This window comes from Struthio camelus, chromosome Z, assembly GCF_040807025.1.
Source record: "Struthio camelus isolate bStrCam1 chromosome Z, bStrCam1.hap1, whole genome shotgun sequence".
Classification (NCBI taxonomy): Eukaryota; Metazoa; Chordata; class Aves; order Struthioniformes; family Struthionidae; genus Struthio; species Struthio camelus.
This window is the reverse complement of record NC_090982.1, coordinates 84,902,261-84,920,792: the sequence shown is the minus strand read 5'-3', so window position 1 is coordinate 84,920,792 and position 18,532 is coordinate 84,902,261. Positions and strand designations below refer to the sequence as shown.

General features: G+C 42.7%; 1 protein-coding gene across 4 annotated transcripts in view; it reads right to left on the bottom strand.

Moving 5' to 3' along the window:
- The window catches only part of LOC138060839 (katanin p60 ATPase-containing subunit A-like 2), a 33,338-nt gene extending 16,044 nt beyond the window's left edge, over window positions 1–17,294 (bottom strand). The window contains exons 1-9 of one of the 4 annotated variants that reach the window (XM_068928631.1): window positions 17,149–17,294; window positions 8,878–8,948; window positions 8,322–8,488; window positions 6,123–6,165; window positions 5,646–5,769; window positions 4,449–4,541; window positions 3,819–3,917; window positions 2,895–2,972; window positions 242–340 (exon numbers count right to left, since the gene is read on the bottom strand). In XM_068928631.1, the coding sequence (XP_068784732.1) occupies window positions 242–340; window positions 2,895–2,972; window positions 3,819–3,917; window positions 4,449–4,541; window positions 5,646–5,769; window positions 6,123–6,165; window positions 8,322–8,488; window positions 8,878–8,948; window positions 17,149–17,199 (825 nt within the window). In that variant the 5' untranslated portion in view covers window positions 17,200–17,294. Of the gene's footprint in view, window positions 1–241; window positions 341–2,894; window positions 2,973–3,818; window positions 3,918–4,448; window positions 4,542–5,645; window positions 5,770–6,122; window positions 6,166–8,321; window positions 8,489–8,877; window positions 8,949–16,596; window positions 17,041–17,148 lie in introns of those variants that run through there. The other 3 variants (XM_068928632.1, XM_068928635.1, XM_068928633.1) reach the window with 3 other exon arrangements.
- Between the last annotated feature and the right edge of the window lie 1,238 nt (window positions 17,295–18,532).

The window sequence follows — 18,532 nt, the reverse complement described above, 5'->3', positions numbered from 1 at the left end:
AATCCAGCACCTTCTATATAGCCGAGGTGGCAAAGAACAGTACCCAAAAGTTGCAATTTTAATATGAAAGGCCATTTTCCTACAGGAGAATCTGTATGACGTTATCAAATGAAACCCTGAATGAAAGAGGAACTGTCTACAAAAGCACAGAAATAGTGAGAATTCAAGAACATCGTTGTATTTACAGGGAAAACGCGAGGAAGCCCAACAGTGGTTTTCTCAAATCTATTTTGAGCCTTACCCTTATGGGATAAACGACTGCTTCCTTGACTAGCCTTTTGGCTGCGTCCAGTCCAATAATATCATCCCACTTCACGTTTAGATTATGGAGATAAATGTCCTGCAACATATATTGCATCCTGTTAGTAAAAATTATATTTTCCTGCACTCGGATAACCACCCCGGCAAAGTAAATCCACTTAGTTATAAAGCAATAGTGCTATTAAGTGATACAACCTGTATTATTCAACCATATGTTCAACCACATTGGCTCACAAGAAGAAAGCATGCATAGTGACCGTTTCCACACTGCTACTGTGCCTTGCTTTCCCAGAAGCCCATGGTTTCGCTGAACACATATACACTGCCAAATGTTTATGCTGACCAGATCTGGACCAGATTTGTTATCTCCAGCAGTGACCAACTACCATATGAACAGCTATAGTTATATGAAGGTTTACCAGGCCTAGGATTTTGTCTCTGATAGTGGCAAGTATTGGATGTTTAAAGAAAAAGCCCAAGCAGTAGCAGAGATACGCTGATACTTCTATGCATCCAGCTTCCGGAAATCTGCAACTTAGGGACTTTGGTAGCTAAAAACAGTATCCTTGTCTTTGAGTTCAAGCACCCTTTGTCATTCATTCTTCAGTGAATTTTTCTAACCTCTTTTTGAACACGCTTATGCTGTAGCCGTGAGTTCCACAGTTTAATCACGTGCTGTGTGAAAAAGTACTTTTGTTTGTTTCGAACTTGCAGCTCAACAATTTGATGGCTGCACCTACCTCCTGCGTTATAAGTAATAGTGAAAATTGCTCTCTGTTTACTCCACGCTAGGCAAGATTATCTATACTGCAGGAAAAGGTGTGAGAAGTTCTATAGCGGGAGGAATGTTTTCCCCTAAGCATCTCTCAAAAGGTAGTTGGTAATTAGTCTATGCTCTGAAGCACTGACTCAATTAATTTCATTTAATTCCTCAAACTACCCAGATCTTCTATGCATCTTTCAATTTGTCTCAGTAATATTTTGTAGCTTTGCGTTCCAGAGACTAATTGTTCTGCAGAAAAGATCATATCCTCAATACAAATACTTGGGATAAATTCAACTCTTCAATAAAAGCAGGCAGTCCCCAGAGACTGAAGAAAAATTATGCGCTTGTATCCAAGGGGAAAATTTGATTTAATACAATTAAAAAAATTATTTATATACGGTAGGTTACACTTTCCCTTTCTATTAACAGCAAATTAAGATGAATCAGATTTGTGATACTAAGTAGAGACTTCCATAAGTGTTTCCAAATTAAATTAGATTATGTGGTGCAATAGATATCACATGCTATTTATTTTTATTGATTTACAGAGTGATAATTACCATAGCAACTAGGAACATAATAGCACAATTTAAAAAAGCTTTCCATAAAAAAAGGCTAAAGCATCCCTATTGCTTTTTTCTAAAATAGCAGTAAGAATAACACTATTTTACACCTTCACCATAAATTAAAAAACAGACAAGAATTGAAATGAATGAAAATTTTGTTACTTCAAGGTTGGAAATTTGTTGGACTTCATTTCTACTAAGCTGCAAATGCAAAATTTTCAGATCAAGAATTTGGGTCATATATACATATATTACAACTATAAAACCAACCAGCAAAAGTATTCCATACTATTTGAACGGCTGATTTTAAGTGTATGGGAGTAATGGCTGATACCACTTTGGCACTTTTCTGATGCTTATATTCAGAAAGAGTCACAACACTACCAAATATTGTGATACTAGGAAGCCTTTTGGCTAAGTCCTCAGCAGGGCTTGGGAGGCGATGCACGCAAAGCATTTGCCTGCTTTGTAGCTAGGCTGATCTTGCCAGCAGCCCGCAACCTGTTTGCTGGGACTGCACCTCCACCGGCGAGTGAAATGAAACGGTGCTGACGATGTTGGGATTCCCTCAGCTGCCCATCCCAGAAGAATCCCTGCTCTCCGCCGGGATACGCAGACCGTTACTGATAACATCCTGCAGCGCCTGGGCTGGGGAGAAGGAAGGGCGCTACTAGCAGAGCCTGCAGGAATAGCATGCCTCAGCCGTGCCAAGGGAGAAATGACAAAGAGTCCGGATCATGCCGACAGCACAAAGCACGGCACAGGACTAGCATTATAAACAACACGGGAATATCAGTGTCTAATAATTCTGGTACATGGTATCTAGTAGGTACATTCAGAATCAAGTTATTGCCAGGATACTGGCACACCGCTCACACCGAACGCAGCACATTTGCGCTGAATGGGAACTGCACTCACAGCGTTGAATTAAGGCCTTTGCCACCATTTGGTCACAGTTAAATAACACATTTAAATCTCTTTTCAGTGAACTTAGGTACATTTCCTGCAGCAAGAATAAAGGGAAGAACTGTGATAGTCTAACAGGTACAGCATGATTAGATTGCATGGTCCACATTAGAAAGGAAAGGTTCTTAATTATTTCCTTCCATTGGATATCAGGAAGAAACATTGTTACGTGCAAAGAAAAGAATGACTTGCAGGGAGTTGCACGGGGGCGGGGGAGAAGGCTTGTTCCTCCAAGAATAAGCACTGTCAATGACAGCAAGAAGGAACAAACAGCATTTTCAGATGACAAAAATAACCAAGATCTCTATACAACTGCAAAGGAGGTCCAGTCTTACTTTGCTTATAACCGTCGCAAGTTCTCTCATCTCACCAGTCAGGCCAATAAAAGCACTAAGAGGTTTTAATAATCGTTCCTAAAAAAGACAAAAATAAGTACTTAGCCAAAGTTCAATTAATTTAAATGGAACACAAACTGTGAAATAGTTTCCCAAAACTGATATATCATAATAATATCCACTTTTAAAGCTGTAAAGATATGGGTATAAGAATAACATGTATTAAGTATTTTGAAATAAGTCATATTTGCAGTAACTTCATTTTTGCAGAATAAGGTTTAAAAACCTTTATCTTTCCATATTGTAGTCTCCTATATTTAAGAATGATAGAATCGAAGCCTGAATTAACATTACAATGAGTAGCTCTCTTACTGCCCAAGTAGTCCTAAATACACCCTATGTAGATTAAAAGCAGTGAAAAATGTAAATATGGGTCACCACGTTGCCACATACTCCGTTTTGAAAATCTCTTCAAGTGGACAGACAGACTGACATTGAGTAAGCTGGACGCACCGTCGGGAAGTTGTGGCTTGTGTCAAGGAGTGATTAATTTACTTAGAATTTCTATCCCAGCTCTCTAAACTGTGGTCCTGACTCAGCTGAGGTGAATGCTAACTGACATACTGAATTTGGTGGAACCAGAATTTCACCCAGACAAGTTTCTGTGGGTTTCTGCAAATTGAGTAGTTTGTGAATCGTAAGGTGTAATTTGTATTTGCTGTCTACTTCCATGTTCAAAGAGCAAACAAGTCAGACCACTATCAGGTACAACTGTCCACTGGAAAGGGAAACACACTACCAGGAACCAAGCCCTTCTTTAGCACTTGGGAACCAAGACAAGATTATTACAGTATTTTATTTTGTTCCTGGTTGTATAACTGACGTTCATGCTAACTGGATAGAAAGATGAATAGAAACACTTACTGATGGATCTGGATCACAATTAAGACTGCTGAAGGCTATTTCATTTGATGATACTTTGATAGCATCTTGGATCATCCCACGGAAGTCAACTATTTGGCCCTTAAGGAGAAAATAACGTTGTGATAAGCTTTTCCAGGATGGTAGCTCTATTGCTAAAAAGGCCCTGGGCCAAATTTTACTTACTATTTCTGTGTATAGTTCCCCTGTCTGCCCTTACAGTCCTAAACGTGGCAAACACTGACCACAGAATCAGCGGTAGCCATGGGAAAAGAATGCACTTCTCTTCACATTCAGTGCAACAATTTAACTGCAAAATCTCTTATCGTCTCATTCAGGAATTTGAGCTCTATCTTCCACTTTAACTATAACCATTGGGCTTTAAGAACAAAAAGACTGTTCCTTCTTGTGTATGTTTGAAATATTATTTATTGCAAGCAGAGCCTCCTAATTTTTTGCCTTGGGCAAAAAATTACTGCCCAAATCAGATAAAATTAACCCTTCAGCTAATTACACAGCAACATTTTTTACAAAAACATATACAAAAAGCTCACGTCAGATATTTGTGAACAAATATTTTCTTTTTCTACATACACATTCCTGTTATAAATTACATATTAGGTTTCTACCAACCCTCCTTGGGTGAGTGCTTTCTCCTCCTCCAGTTTTGTTGATTGCTGAGATGCTTAAGCCGAAGTCGGATTGCTCCAGAGTACTGTCATTATTCTAAAGAAAAATCAATTTTAAAACAGATGCGTTGCCAAGTAGATGAGCTGCAGATATCATCCCATTATAGGTATCATCCCACCTCTTTATACATGCCCAGATGAACTGCTTCATCACATAGAACTCGCAACAGTAATCTTGTATTAGTCAAGCACCGTTGCGCAGTTTGCTGGACTTCAGTTCATCTGCCTGCCGACAGCAACGCTGACAGTCATAGCTCTAAAGCTCAGCATTCAGTTATTTCATTTGCAGAACTTCCACCTTAAGTTGCAGAAATCTGCATCTTACTCAGCAGTGAGAAGAAACTATGCGCTAATGGACAGCGGAAACGACAGAAAAGTATGAGGCACAGTACAGCTGCTTAGACAGAAACAAGGAGACACTTTAGCATTGTAAATTACTCTGACATTCACTTCAAAGCAGTTACTGCTGTAGTGTCCAAGACCTATATTAAAACAAACAAAAACAAAAAAAACCTGGTCAAACACGAGATCCAGCCCCACAAAGAAATTGGGCAAAGACCTTAAAAAAAAAAAAAAAAAAAAAGCTCTCCCTCATCCAGTTCCTCAAGAGCTGTAACAAAATGCCTTGCTTCCCCACCAATCTGCTGTTCCTGCTCCCCCCAATTTAAAGGAGGGTAATAAAGTAGTTTTCTCAGCAGTCTTATTGTAATGAGACTCACAAAACTGAAAATTAGAGCCAAATTAGTCCCTCAAGCTCAAACACCTTATGCACTGTGAAGATGCTTCACCTCACACCAGGCTTACTACCTGGTTTGTTTTTCCTGCTTTCTGGCACTAAAGGATCAATCCTTAAATCCACTGAGGGTAGTGGAAAGACTCCTGCTGATTTCAGTGCATGCTGGATAATAGGAATTCCTCTGCCTTTCCTCTAAATTTGGTGCATGACAGGCTCCCCAACTCACAGCCAGAAACCATCTTCTGGAGTCTTGCATCTATTACGCCTAAATTCTGTGAACAGTAAAACCCATTAGTTACACAATCACACACTGTGTAACTCGCATCCTCTCACTGGCTGTAGCCACTCAGAATAAAATCCCATTAATTGCAGCTGCAACACTGTCACGATAAAATACATTGATACCTGCTTGGGGCTCTCCTTGGGGGACGATTTACGTTCTGTTGTGCTCCCAGGTGAAGTTTTTGACAACGGTCGCTGCACTGTCTGATGTTTGATCCTTGGGAGATTCTGGGAAGAGCTTGCTGCCCTACAATACAAAAAAACATGTCCTGAAAGCATTTTGGGGCCAATTTCGCTTTGCTTGAAGTTAAGGCATTGATTTCAGTCACAGCAAACTCCAAAGCTCATTGCTTTCAAACGCTCCACCCTACCCGCAGCGCAGAAACTTCAGCAAATTGCCTGCATCTCCATTTGGGAAAAATCTCTTTACTTACTTCTCAAAGACACAGGAAAATTCACCATGTGGTCAGCAGCACGGTTCTAGGCTAGTTTAGGCAAGTCTAGGATTCCTAGAGTATCACAGCGTTATTTTAACTACATTGCATGTTGCTACTGGAGGAAAATTCTCTGTCCAGAAAATGCCCCACTCATTTCTCTTACCTTCTTGGCTTTCCTCCAGTTCTCAGCTGCTGTTTATTTTCTGCTGTGGCAAAATTAATATTGAGATGGAAAATAATTAAGAATATAAAAAAGGACAACTTGGTTATTTTCCTTTTAAAAATATATTTGAGCATATATTAAGGGACCTTGGAAACATGCAGAGACGGGACCAGCATGATTATAAGCAATTCAAGCCTGCAAAAATGTTTTGAAAACAGAACCGATATTGGAGAGTTTTCAGAGTTCAGGCTTGTTAAATGCTTAAACCCATTCAAGTCTTTGGTTTCTCTTCTTATATTTTAAAACAAATGTCATTTTCGCAGTAAAATGGACCCTACCACAAATCAGACCAAGCACAACAGACTAATTTCATATATTGCACAGAATGATTATTTAATGCTAATAACTTTTCCCTTACCAAATTAGGAAATAAAGAATTTGCCTCACTCTTAGTAAATTTATCATGTTCAACATAGCAGGATAGCGTAAATGTCACATTGCAATCGTGGTTATCAAACTTCATTTTTTTCGCTGATATAAATCATTGGAGAAAATTTCTGTCAAAGTAAAGCTTTTTCACAAAACGTCAAATTCATGGTTAACTCCAAAGCCCAGACCTGAACTCATAAACATGAGGCTTTGTGTTAAACTAGCATATGCCTTGTTGCTCCAAAATACATCTCCCATCAGTGTTCTCCGCACAACAGTCTTGCACCCAAATTCTCATACGCCTACATAAAATAGTATTTCCCAAACAGCTGATTCACTGTAAGTGCTTGGGGACATGGGATACTTATAGGCAGCAGGCCCTACGCGTGAAATTCTTAACCCTGGGCAGTACATCTACGGTGCAAACTGTAATTCGGCACAGAAGTAACCAAGCTGGTTCCAGAGGACTTGCCTAGAGCGTTACAAAGAGTTTACAGGAAGGTGCACCGCTCTAATCATTTTGTTTGGCATGCTTATACCCCCATTTGATGGTGGAGACGCTTTACAGCAGGCCACAAGCTACCTGGCAGTAGCTTCATAGCGCGAGGTGCACAGGAGAGAGGCTGCTTGTGTTTCAGCAAAAGAGGAAGCTACATCCCAGCCAGCATGGTAGCAGCTTGAGTAACAGCGGAGTACCAGTGTCTGTGTAATTTTACTGACTGAAAAACGTGACCAAGAGCTTGTAAGCACCTAAGAGATTTAGGGGACTTTTGGGGATTGCCCACTTGGATCTAAGCTCCATTTTGATGGATCCAGCCTTGGCTACCGCTCAGTTGGAGAATATTAGCCTAAGTATAATGTAATGAATGCTTTGTAATACATTTTCCCTCTTGATTCATAATGAATCTCTTGGTTTATGTGCTGCAGGGCTCCTCCTCTTTATATTGACAGCAATCAATGGGCTCTGGCGGTAAATCTCTTTCATGGAGACGTTGTTTGCTTCTAGCTACTACTGATCTTCTACGTAACAGTGAACGTCATAATGACTAACGGCTTTAGTGGTTTTCAAAATCATTTCACCTACATAGGCAATTTAGTTATATTTATATAATGTTTCATTTACCTGGGATTTCAAAGTTGCTGGCAACCATATGAAACAGTGGAAAAGGCCGAGATGTTCCCTGGCCAGTCATTCCTCTCCCTAATTATTATCTCTGTCTTACAAGAAACATAGGTAAGAGTAGCTTGTGCTCTCTGCACCCTCTAAGCTCTTCATACCTGACTCCTGTACAACTGCTCTCATGGCTTCGATAAGTTACACTTCATGCTCAAGTTCAAAAACATTCAGGCTCTCAGAGTCCTACCAAAATGTTTATGTTCTGATTTGTCCTCTTCTCTGTCATTCACTTATACCTCAGACTAAGTCCTTTACTGACTTACTATTCCTACCCTATTAGGGAAAAAAGAGAGAAAATATTTATGCTATAATACTTTGCACTCACACAGCCTTTTCCAATATCAAAGTAAGAGACAGAAAAACACCATCTTCTTGTTTAGAAGAACAGAGGAAAAAAAAAGAACAGAAAGGCTGAAACCTCCCATCTCTTAAATCCTATGTCCTAAGTGCTAGGAACGTAGCTCTAACATAAACATACGAGAGTTCAAACAGTAAACACAGACACGCATGAGAAGCGCAGCAAGTATTTCAGGTAAATATACTTTTCAAGCTTAGAGAAACAAAAGCTTTCTTCTTGGAACACAGCCACATACCAGTGTCTAGGACCTTTTTAGTAATCTTAGGATATTTCTGGAATTTTACAAAGTAATAGCTTTCATATTCCATCAAAATTGTCTCAAGATCAATGTTGTCACAAACTTCAAAGCCACGTAAACCTAATTTTGTCTCTTGTTCCAAAGCATTTGCAGCATCAATATACCTGCAAAGTTCAAAAAAAGCAAAGAACATGAAACTGAGAGTCATTATTTTATTCCAATTTTTGAGGAAAAAAAAAACCAGTGACATTAGCAAGTACATTACATTTTTAGGATGTCCACATCTCTCTATTCATTATAAACTCCATTAACCGTATTTTAAAATCCTTTGCTAACTGCTCAAATATATTTTTAACTAATAAAGGACATTTTGTTCCAGAAAATGAAATGAATTAACAAAGTAAACAGTGTTATTTAATAGTAGTTTACCTTTTTACCTTCCTCACATAGAGCCCAAAGGCCATGTTGCCCATCCACCCAACAGAGGACAGAACTACATGTTATGGGAGGTCAGACACACAAACGTAGGGCACTGTTATTTTAAAAAACATACCCTTCCTCCATTAAGTAATGCAAAATCAGAATGAGGAGATTTTTTCGACGAGCTTCTGTTCGCATCTCATCCTGTGAATTAAGAGAGAACTCTAGATCAAACGTAACATTCTCTTTATTGCTGTAAACAGCATCTAAATGTAGCCTGTGGAAACAAGCAAATTAAGACAAGAGCGTCTAAGAACTGTAAAACAACTCACCGTTAATAAACAGAAGTGGTTTTCAATGTAATTTTTCTTACGCATTATCTGGGATCCTGGATGGGCAGAAACCTTTTCCCAGAGGAAAGAAAATTACCTTGAGGTTGAAAAAATAAGTTACTTCCCTTACTGTGATTACGGCTCTCCAACATGTTCAGGCCGATAGGGATTTCGGGATAGGACTCTTATGGACCTCATGCACAGCATCTCCAAGGGCTGCGCAAGCAAAGCTCGCGTGTCCCTTCCCCGCAAAACCCGTCTTCTGCGTGCTCTGAGATGGGGCGGTGGAGAACAGGTCTGGGATCTGCGTGACTACGCTGCAAAGACCAACTGGGCACTGTTGGCACCTCTCGTTTCATGTGAAATACAGAACATTTGAAGAACTGATAGCTCCGGATAATGCCAGACTCGCCCAATTTTTAAACACAGGCGTGACCAAAGTCAGGCCCCTACCTGCAGAAATTTCAGTATGGAGCCAGTGCCATAGATTTCTCCTCACAGACTTGAGAGACCACAGGTATTTGCATTTGGTTCAGTGATAAGAGCATGGCAGTGGAAAACATATCTTTGCCGTCATGCAGTTAAACTATATCTGGGGGTGCATATAGTGCTGCCATACGTGCTTCATCTCTGCAAACAGAGAAGCTCTGAGATTTTAGGGTCTCACCAGAAGTCATTACAAGGAAAGCTCTAGAAATAAGCATATCAGCTTCAGTCTGCCTCACTGGGATTTGAAGACGGGATCACAGGAGCAGCAGGTATTTTCGAACTCCCATTTAGACAAATAAACTATTTCTTCTCTCTTTTAGGATGCTGGCATCCTCAGCTCATGTAGGGGAGGCAGCATGAGCCTGAAGAACTGCCATTGATTCAGTGGATGGGGGAGAGAGGTAGTTTATAGCACCTATATTCCAGATCATATTGTACAGTAATAGGAATACAGAATCCCACTTCCACTCCTAGTTTCCACTCCTCTTACCCGACTCAGACAGTGACTGCATCCCTCCCTCAGAAAAAGCCTAGCCCAAGTGTTAGAAAGTGGCATCTGTGGGAGACAAACCCACGAATCTTTGGCCTCTTCATACTGGACACTGAGCTTCAGCCTCTGTAGCAATGACTTCCGCTCTCCGCAAGTTCTTGGCACACAAACAAGACAAAGAACTACTACTGATTAAAGCAATAACTTAGGTTTTTAAGGACCCAAAGATGCGTTAAAGGGATATTCATACACAATCGCTCTATTCTTTCCGGCCTCTTGGAACGCGGCTTCATTATAGCAAACTGCAGAAAGGGTGCTTTTGGGTGGTGGAGCATACCGCAAAAGCAGCCTACCTCTTCACTGTGCCTTTCCTTTGTCAGCTCAGACGCGTCTGCTCCTTCTGCACTGCACGCAGCAGCGGACACCACAGAGCATTCTCCTGCTAATTTTCACACTAGCTGATTGTGCTGTCTCAAGTGTTTTATTTTGAGACTAGTGTTTACCCCTGTGCCTGCTAATCTGTAAAAAGTACTGGGTAGAGCAGGGAAAGGGTCTTCCAGTATCGCAGATTTTTTTTTTCCCCTGGGATGTTTGCTTCAGACATGGGGCCATCTAGTGACACAATTAGGAAAGGGCTGGGCCTTTGCTTTTAACAACGTTTCCTGGGATTTTTTTGTGTATTTCTGTTTCATATATTAACAAAAAGACTGGTAAAGTCTTCATTCTGGTTTTCTAGAAAACAGAATCCAACTCTCCGGGAAAAAGGGAAGAAACTATACCCCCCCCGCCTTTGCTACTTTTTACCGTCTTGATAAAATTAAACAACCATTCTGTTTCCCTATCCTAAGTGAGCTGCAACACCACCTGCCTGCCAGAAGTGGTACAAAGATGATTTTTATAAAGCATTTGGAGGATGAAGAATGCTCTGTAAATGACCAGTAGATGAATATTTTTTGAATGAACTAGACCAGTTCCAAAGAGGTGCTGCAAGAAGAAACGGACAAATTCTGTCAACAGTCGCAAGCAAATGAAAAACCAAAGACAAAACGCTGGTGCTCTGGGATGAAAGGATCTTCCCCCTCCCGTTGTTCTGACTGTTGTTGGTATTTGGAAAACAGATTTTGCATTGTCGCCCTTCTACTGTTTCTCTTGCATGACTTGAATCTTCTGAGCCCGAGTCTGAGGGGCGAGAGAGAAGCTGGAGTCACCACTTGTTGCGAAAGCCACCTGTACAATCTTTTAAACGCGATTGCTCACGCTGATTTATCTGGAGCAAAACTGCTGTTGTGTTTGCCCACATATCAAAAGGCAAGATCACAGCTGTCTCTGAATATTCAAAAAACAGTACGAAAACACAGTGGTTGCCACAGAAGACAAACATATCAAGTGTTTACTGTTTGAGTATTTTCTGCAGCACTCTGATGAGAGAGGAATTATATTTGTCTGATGAACTGGCAGCCCTCACAATCGGCGCTTGGAAGACTCTTTGAAAATAACCTGTATTCTGGTGCGTCCTTTGCCATTAATCCCACTAGGTTACTTCTGCTATCCCTAGAGGCATTTTAAATTCCAGTATAGGCAGGCATACAGTAATCAGCAGCATCTCAAATGCTCCTTTAGGTAGAGACTTGCCTTGAGCAGCATAGGATAACACAGCATGGGCAACCTCCTTCAACCGTAACGTATTAATGGTCTTGTTGTTGGGTTGACTGACCAGAAGCAAAAAATGAACTTTTATATCCAAAAAAGCACCCAACTGAGCACCATCTAAAAATGGGAGGATAGTTCAGACTGAGTGGGCCTTTCTACCTTTATCTTGTGTTAATAAGAATGCAAACACTGATGGTTAATTTAGAGGCGCAGACATCCGTCCAAAGAAAATTAACCGAGCCATCAAATCAGCTGATCAACTGACAGTAACTTGCATCAGATTGGATCTGAAAAACGGAATAGAGATATCAGAATCTCTGGTCGCAGTTCCATGAAGTTTCTGTAAATCAAAGAGAATTTAAGGACCTTTCAACAGGTAACTGTTATCAGGTCAGAGATCTTCTGAGTCACTTGTGCATGGAAGATGGCTTTTCTGACCAGTCCCACAAAGTCACCTCTCCCTGTTTTTCACCAGTCTTATTCTACCACGTGCCCATGCCTTCTGCACGTGTCAGTGCCATCAGCAACCTCAGCTGACCACTTAAACAGCTCCCTGCCCATTCCCTTAGGGATCCTCCTCACTCCAAATACTTCCACAATACAGCCTGTCTGCCAAAGTAGAGACAGATACTAAAACCGCACAGGACTTCAGCCATGTTTGCAGAGGAAACGGTAAATCTTATATTGCATGAAAAAAAAAAAAAAAATAGGAGCACTTACCAGTACAAAGTTACTTAAAATTCAGTTTAGCTTTATAGTGATTTAGCCTTCCTGTTTAATTAGTACTTAGAATTGCATGTTGTTTATAGCCACTGGTACTTCCATAGATGTTTAAGTGTTTAAAGTTTAATAAGCTTCCATTCTTGAGCAAAAAAGTATGTAATTAAATTTTCAATTACTATAGGGGATTTTTGGGTCCATGCAATTAATAAAAGCTTAAGGCACTTAAGTATGATCTTGTTTTAAAAGCTAACTAGTTGAGCAGTTAGCTAATTAGCTACAACAGTCGCAGTGTATTTTATTTATTTCTAGCTTAACAAAATAGAGTGGCATGTACTACTTTCTTTGCAGTCATTTAAAATTAAACTCTATTAGAGTCATGCATCTTTAACTGCAATTGTTCATTTAGTCATTTCCCTACCTTTTACTAAAATGGATTTACATTATAAATCAGCCTAGTCTCTTGTGTAATCCCATCAAATTAACGAAGCTACTAAAGGATTAATTTAACCCTATAATGTTTCATTATTATTTGACCTTATATTTCTGCATTAATGTGTATGACTGCATAGAGAAAGAACAGACTGACAAGGTAATTTACGGTCTAAGAAGTTTAGAGATGACAACTAGATCACTATAACTTTGTGCCCTTCTACATCCAGCGGGGGCAACAAATAAGACAAGAGTTCAGTAGGATCCGTGATCAAGAATTCAGACGAGAGGTAAGCGGCCAGCTCCATAATCATACAAGAAAAGACGGAATCATACCCAAAAGGATAAAGTGACAGCTGCACAGGCAACCATACTTTCGACATGTCCCAACTTCTAAGTCTTGGCCTCACAACCTGAAATATTCTGTTGGGACACACAAGCTTTTAAACGAAAAGTGTAGGAAAACAGTGTAGCCAACAGTTGCATTCCATTTTTTGTCAACATGGGATACAATGGTGCTAGTACAACCAATCCCTTTTTAAGCTGCAAGACTAACGTAACAGGCCAAACTTATAGCCAGAATGGTGATAGGCCACTGTGGACAATATGGTGTTTAGATGGAAATTAATCTTTTCTAGCTGCTCCTATTTTCTCTCCCTACAGAAGGTAAAAATGATGTTGCTGTTACAGAAGCAGAATGGGGCGCTGGGATGAAGAGTGAGAGCAAGCAGGAGGACTTGCTTCGAATAGTTTCCTTCTCTCTTTTTCCTTTGGGATCCCAGGATGACTGCCAAGCACGGTGTTCCTAGAGAGTAAGCTGCCACACTCGCACCACATGCCAGGCCGCAGAGAGTAGCTGAGAGACCATGAACTTGCCTGCTTTTCTTCCTCCACCTCCCCATATCTCCCCCCCCAGCTCTTTGCATGTCATAGTTGTAGTTTTGCCAGGCTTTTTAGAAGACTGAGGTTCAATTATTGTTTGGCTTCTTGACAATGTTTTCTGAGAAACATAAGCAGAGAAGGGAAATGGTAATTTTTAAACAACGTATAACTTGGCTAGGATTGAATAGAATTTCACAGCACAAAGCAGAGGCGCTTCTTCAGTCTCTTCACTCTTCCAGATTATACAAGCCTACTGCAAACAATAGAGCTGGCAAAGTTTCTCAAGAGGGATTACAAATAGCTTTCATAATTAAAAACATACAGCAATCTAAGTACAGAAGTTATAGCTGTCCTAGTACTAACCCTGAGATGCATTCAAGAGGTGTTACATCTAAAATCTAAAGACTGTTTACAATTTGAGCTTGGTGCATTGAAAGTAGGATATCTGATTTCCTCAACTAATCCAATAGCTATACATTGTATTTCATTAACTTATGTTCCAGCAGTATGGCCTCTCCACCAGTGCCATTCACAGATTCTAGTATCTCCTCGTTTTTACGACAAACTTTCCTGAAGCCAGGTTTTACATTGCCAAGACTTCACTAATTTGAAGTGATATGCATTGTGAAAAATACATAAAAATGAATAAACATAATATATGGTGAGTTATTAAACAACAGACTTTAAGGATGCTGAATTTGTTCACCAAATTTACAAGTGAATTAATAAGCATTAACTCTCCCACTCATTTGTGTGAATTAGCAAAGCTCTACTGCAGTTTACGCTAACGTTGCTTTCAGAGAGTGACTTACAGAACAAACAAAGGAAACATTTAACAATTAAAACCATTGAAACATCTCAGAAAATATATTTAATCGATTCGAAAACTACAATGAGCAGCTGTGAACAGCTACAGAAATTGTGCTACATGCATCATTACAATTTTTTATGGTGAAACCTTTTTGAAATAAATAGCCCTTCCTTTTTCCATTGGAGGCCTTGGATCAGGACTCCCTGTTCTTTTTTTCCAGCAAACAAGCCTCTTTCACCCTTCCCAGGGCACATTTCACTTCTCTTCTCTCCCAAATCTAGAGCCAATGATTTCCTAGTACGTACACACATGCATACGCCTCATGTCCTCCGGGCAGTGCTGCCTGGGCACCAGTGCCTTGAGCCAAAGGGAAGGCAGCCTGGAGGCGCTCCAGCTGGGGCTCACCCAGAGCTTGTCCCTCAGGGACACAGAGCTGGGATGCCCTTTCTCCCCCTCCTCCCTCCTTTCCACGGCAGTTGCAGGTTGCTAACCTAACTCTCTGCCATAATTCACCAAAGCCAGCTGAGACAAGCAAGAGGCACAACTCTGGAGAATCCCAGTAGGCCTCTAAAAAGTGCTGCTTTCGCATGTTTCCACCTCAGATGCATCCTTCGCATTAACATCCTCCCCAGTTTGAGAAGCAATATCTTGGATACCATACTCGTTTCCAGCTGGAACGTGAAGTTCAAAGGAGAGGTAAAGCGCATAGCCCCTCATTCGCCTGCTCCAAGCACGAGTTATCACTGAAAGCAATCTGCCTGCTCCCCTCCCTTTCGTCTTTGACCCCAGCTACCCAGTTTGGCCGTTATCTTGCCTCAAAGCTGAAAATCCTGCAGCTAAATGGTAAGTCTGAGCACGAGTCTAACAGAAAACTAACGTCTGTGCGTTGTGTCGGGGGGTGGGTGGGTGTGCGTGTGGACGCGCGACATCAGTTCAACAAACGAATCCAGCTCAAGCAAATACAATCTTTCAATATCAACAAACCTTCATATATTTCAGTCATTACAATTAAATAGCTGGAATTGGACTAAGAATTGTTCTACTGGAATGAGGGTGCTCATTACCGACGGTGTTTTTTTTTTTTTTAAAAACACTTTTCCCAAAACTGGTAGAAAACAATAACCTCCAGTCTGCATCCTATAGAAGAAATCAATGGAAAGATGTAATACAGATGAGAACAGGATTGGGGACCAGGAATTCCAGAAATTATTTAGTGCTACAAATAAAAGACAGAGTAGCCTAACTTTTCAGACACTGCTTACAGGAATAATGGAATTCAGAAATCAGAAATTAAGTACCCACGGTCCATCCACAGAAAGTAAGAAACCTTAGAACAAGAATCAAAAAATACATTCCCCTTGGCTAGTTCCAGGTTGTTCCTTAGTCACTGGCTAAAGCTTCACTAAAGTGGGCTCCAAATTTGTGGACCTCTGAAGAATTTGACCTCCCATTGCTTCATAGCCAAAATGGAAAATCTGATCTTCACATCCATTCCCTCAAAGGGCTACAGAGAGATCAGTTTACAAAACCCACCAAAACTTGGTGATACGGCTTAGGGGGGAGGGGAAGAATTCGCAGGTCCCAGGTCCCACAACCATGTCTACATTTAATAGTCAAAAACAGCCCCGGGACCAGGGCCACCCAAATCCTCATTAGTTATCTAAGGGTGACAAAACTCTTTTTCTCCTTTCTTTCTAGCCCTGGGAGTCCTATCTGCCGTTTGCACATCAAAGCCATTTCAATTGGCCACCTTCGGGCATCGTTCTCAGTGGCTGGGGGGATCTAAACACCCCTTAGGGCTCAAGGAGGGACTAACCCGGAGCCTCCCCTTCGTAGGCGAGTATATTATCTACTAATCTAGGAGGCAGAACCGCCTCCCAACGACTCCAAATACACTTGGCCAGGAACCCCGTCCTACTCATGCCTAGCAGGGACAGGGAATTGTGCAACCACGCAGAGCACCTCACAAAACGAGAGCCTTGCCGGGAAACAGTTTTACAGCAGTCCCGCAGGGCAGACCTCCAGCTCCTATCTGCTGAACCATACCTTACGGCCGTCGAAATCGTCCAGCAGGTGGAGACAAAAGAACAGGGTTAAGAAACGTAGCCAAACACGAACGCTTCGGGGCTCCTATATCAAAGGGGCTCGCTGGAGCCACGACCCACTGGCGGGGCACAGACACGGTGGTACAATACAGCTCTTATTTGTGCAAAAGGCACCTGAGAGAGGCAGCAACCGGCATTTCTCCCCCCTACCCCTTACTTTGGGGACGGGCCTAGTCATGCTGAGGATGAGGGTGGGGGAGTGGAGGGGTTAGGGGCCTGCGCTGTTCTGCGGAGGAGGCAGGACAAGAAGCACGTCCCACAACAGGAAGGGAAACGAGCAGGGAAGGCCCTTCGCACCCCTAAGGAGAGGCAGGACCCCACAAGCCCTCAACGCCAGCACCCCGCCGCCATGTCACCTCTGCCTCTTCCCCCCGCCCCACCCTCCCCGCGCCTGCGCACTCAGCGCCGCCCCCCGGCGCACGCGCAGAGGTGGCCCCCGCGCGGTCTCCATAGCAACGGGGAAGCGCGGCCTCCCCTGCCCGCCGGGTCTCACCGCCTCCCTCGCCTGGTGGGTGGTTCTCAGCGTGTGGCAGGAAAGCTCCATCGGGGCGGCGAGGAGGCCCGGCCAGAGGCGGGTACAACCCGCGGGGGCAGCCGGAGCGACCTGCCGGCAGCGCCCAGCCCTGGCACCCCGCGGCGGCGTTGGGGGGGGGGGGTGGTGGGGTGGCGGGGCGAGGAGGCGGGGCGCCGTGCACACTCGCGGCCAATCGGCACGAGGGAGAGTAAAAGATTGCCCGAAGAGACAACCAATCGGAACTGGAGTAGGGTGGGACGGCCGTTTAAAGGATGGGGCCAATCACGTTGGGAGAGGAGGGTGGGGTGGTCCGTTGTGCTGGCCAATCGCTGCTTGGTTCCCCTCAGCGAGGTGGCTGAGGGGCTTGGCGGGCGGGTTGGGGTCGAGCTTGCTCCGGCCCGGCCCGACTCTACCCTACCCGGGGTTAGGCAGGCCCGGCTCGGCCGAGGAGGCCGATCGGGACCGAGGGGGAGCGGAGTGCCGCCTGCCTCTCGTACCAAGGCCGGCGGCGCGCTGAGGGAGGGCCGGGCTGGGAGACGGGCCTCGCACAGGGCCCCTGCGGGACGCCGTTAACTGCTGTGCGAGACCGCCGCCGTCCCGCGCGTGTGTATAACCGTGGGGTGTTCAGTGCCCGCTTGAGGCTCTCTGGCCTCGGTCCGGCTGGACTGTTAAAGATTAATTAAGGTTAAGACAGAAAAAAAATGTTGCATTCACTTTACCGGTAAAAAAAAAAAAATAGCTGTGGCTTGAGTATGTGGCTACTACTCACCTCACAGCAAAATGCTGTGATTAATATATTTGAATAACAAAATAAATGGATCTGCTATCCCTACATAGGTTTCTCTTGCTGCCTGTCAAGCTGAGTGTTGTCCTCAACAAGTCTTTTTTTCATGAAAAGCCACCTGCCAGCGGACCAAAGCTGCCACAGCAAGGGCAGTTATCGCAGCGGTTGGCACCTACTGCTAACCCAACGTACGTTTTCAGTTCCCTCGAGCTCCCTTTGCTGAAGAATCTCCAACTGCGTGTACCATAACCTTCCTCTCTGGTCTTTCAGGGATATCCTAAGCAAAACCATGTGACTTCAGCAGACATTAACTGCTAAGTCAGTTGTGCTGCACATGTATTGCAGTTTCATCCTATTAAGCACTTAATACATATCTTTTTATGAGATTTGTCCCATAAACCATGAAGTGCACAAAATGGATCAGATTAATGTTCCTGCGTCCAGCTTAGGCCCTCCCTTACTAGACTTTGTGTGTAATTTTGTGGCCCTAATGTTGCAGCAGAGTAGGTAATTGGTTTGTTTTCCATTACTGGGCGCTTCTCTTGCTCTGAAATTGCTCTGAATTGCTCTGAAAGAGAA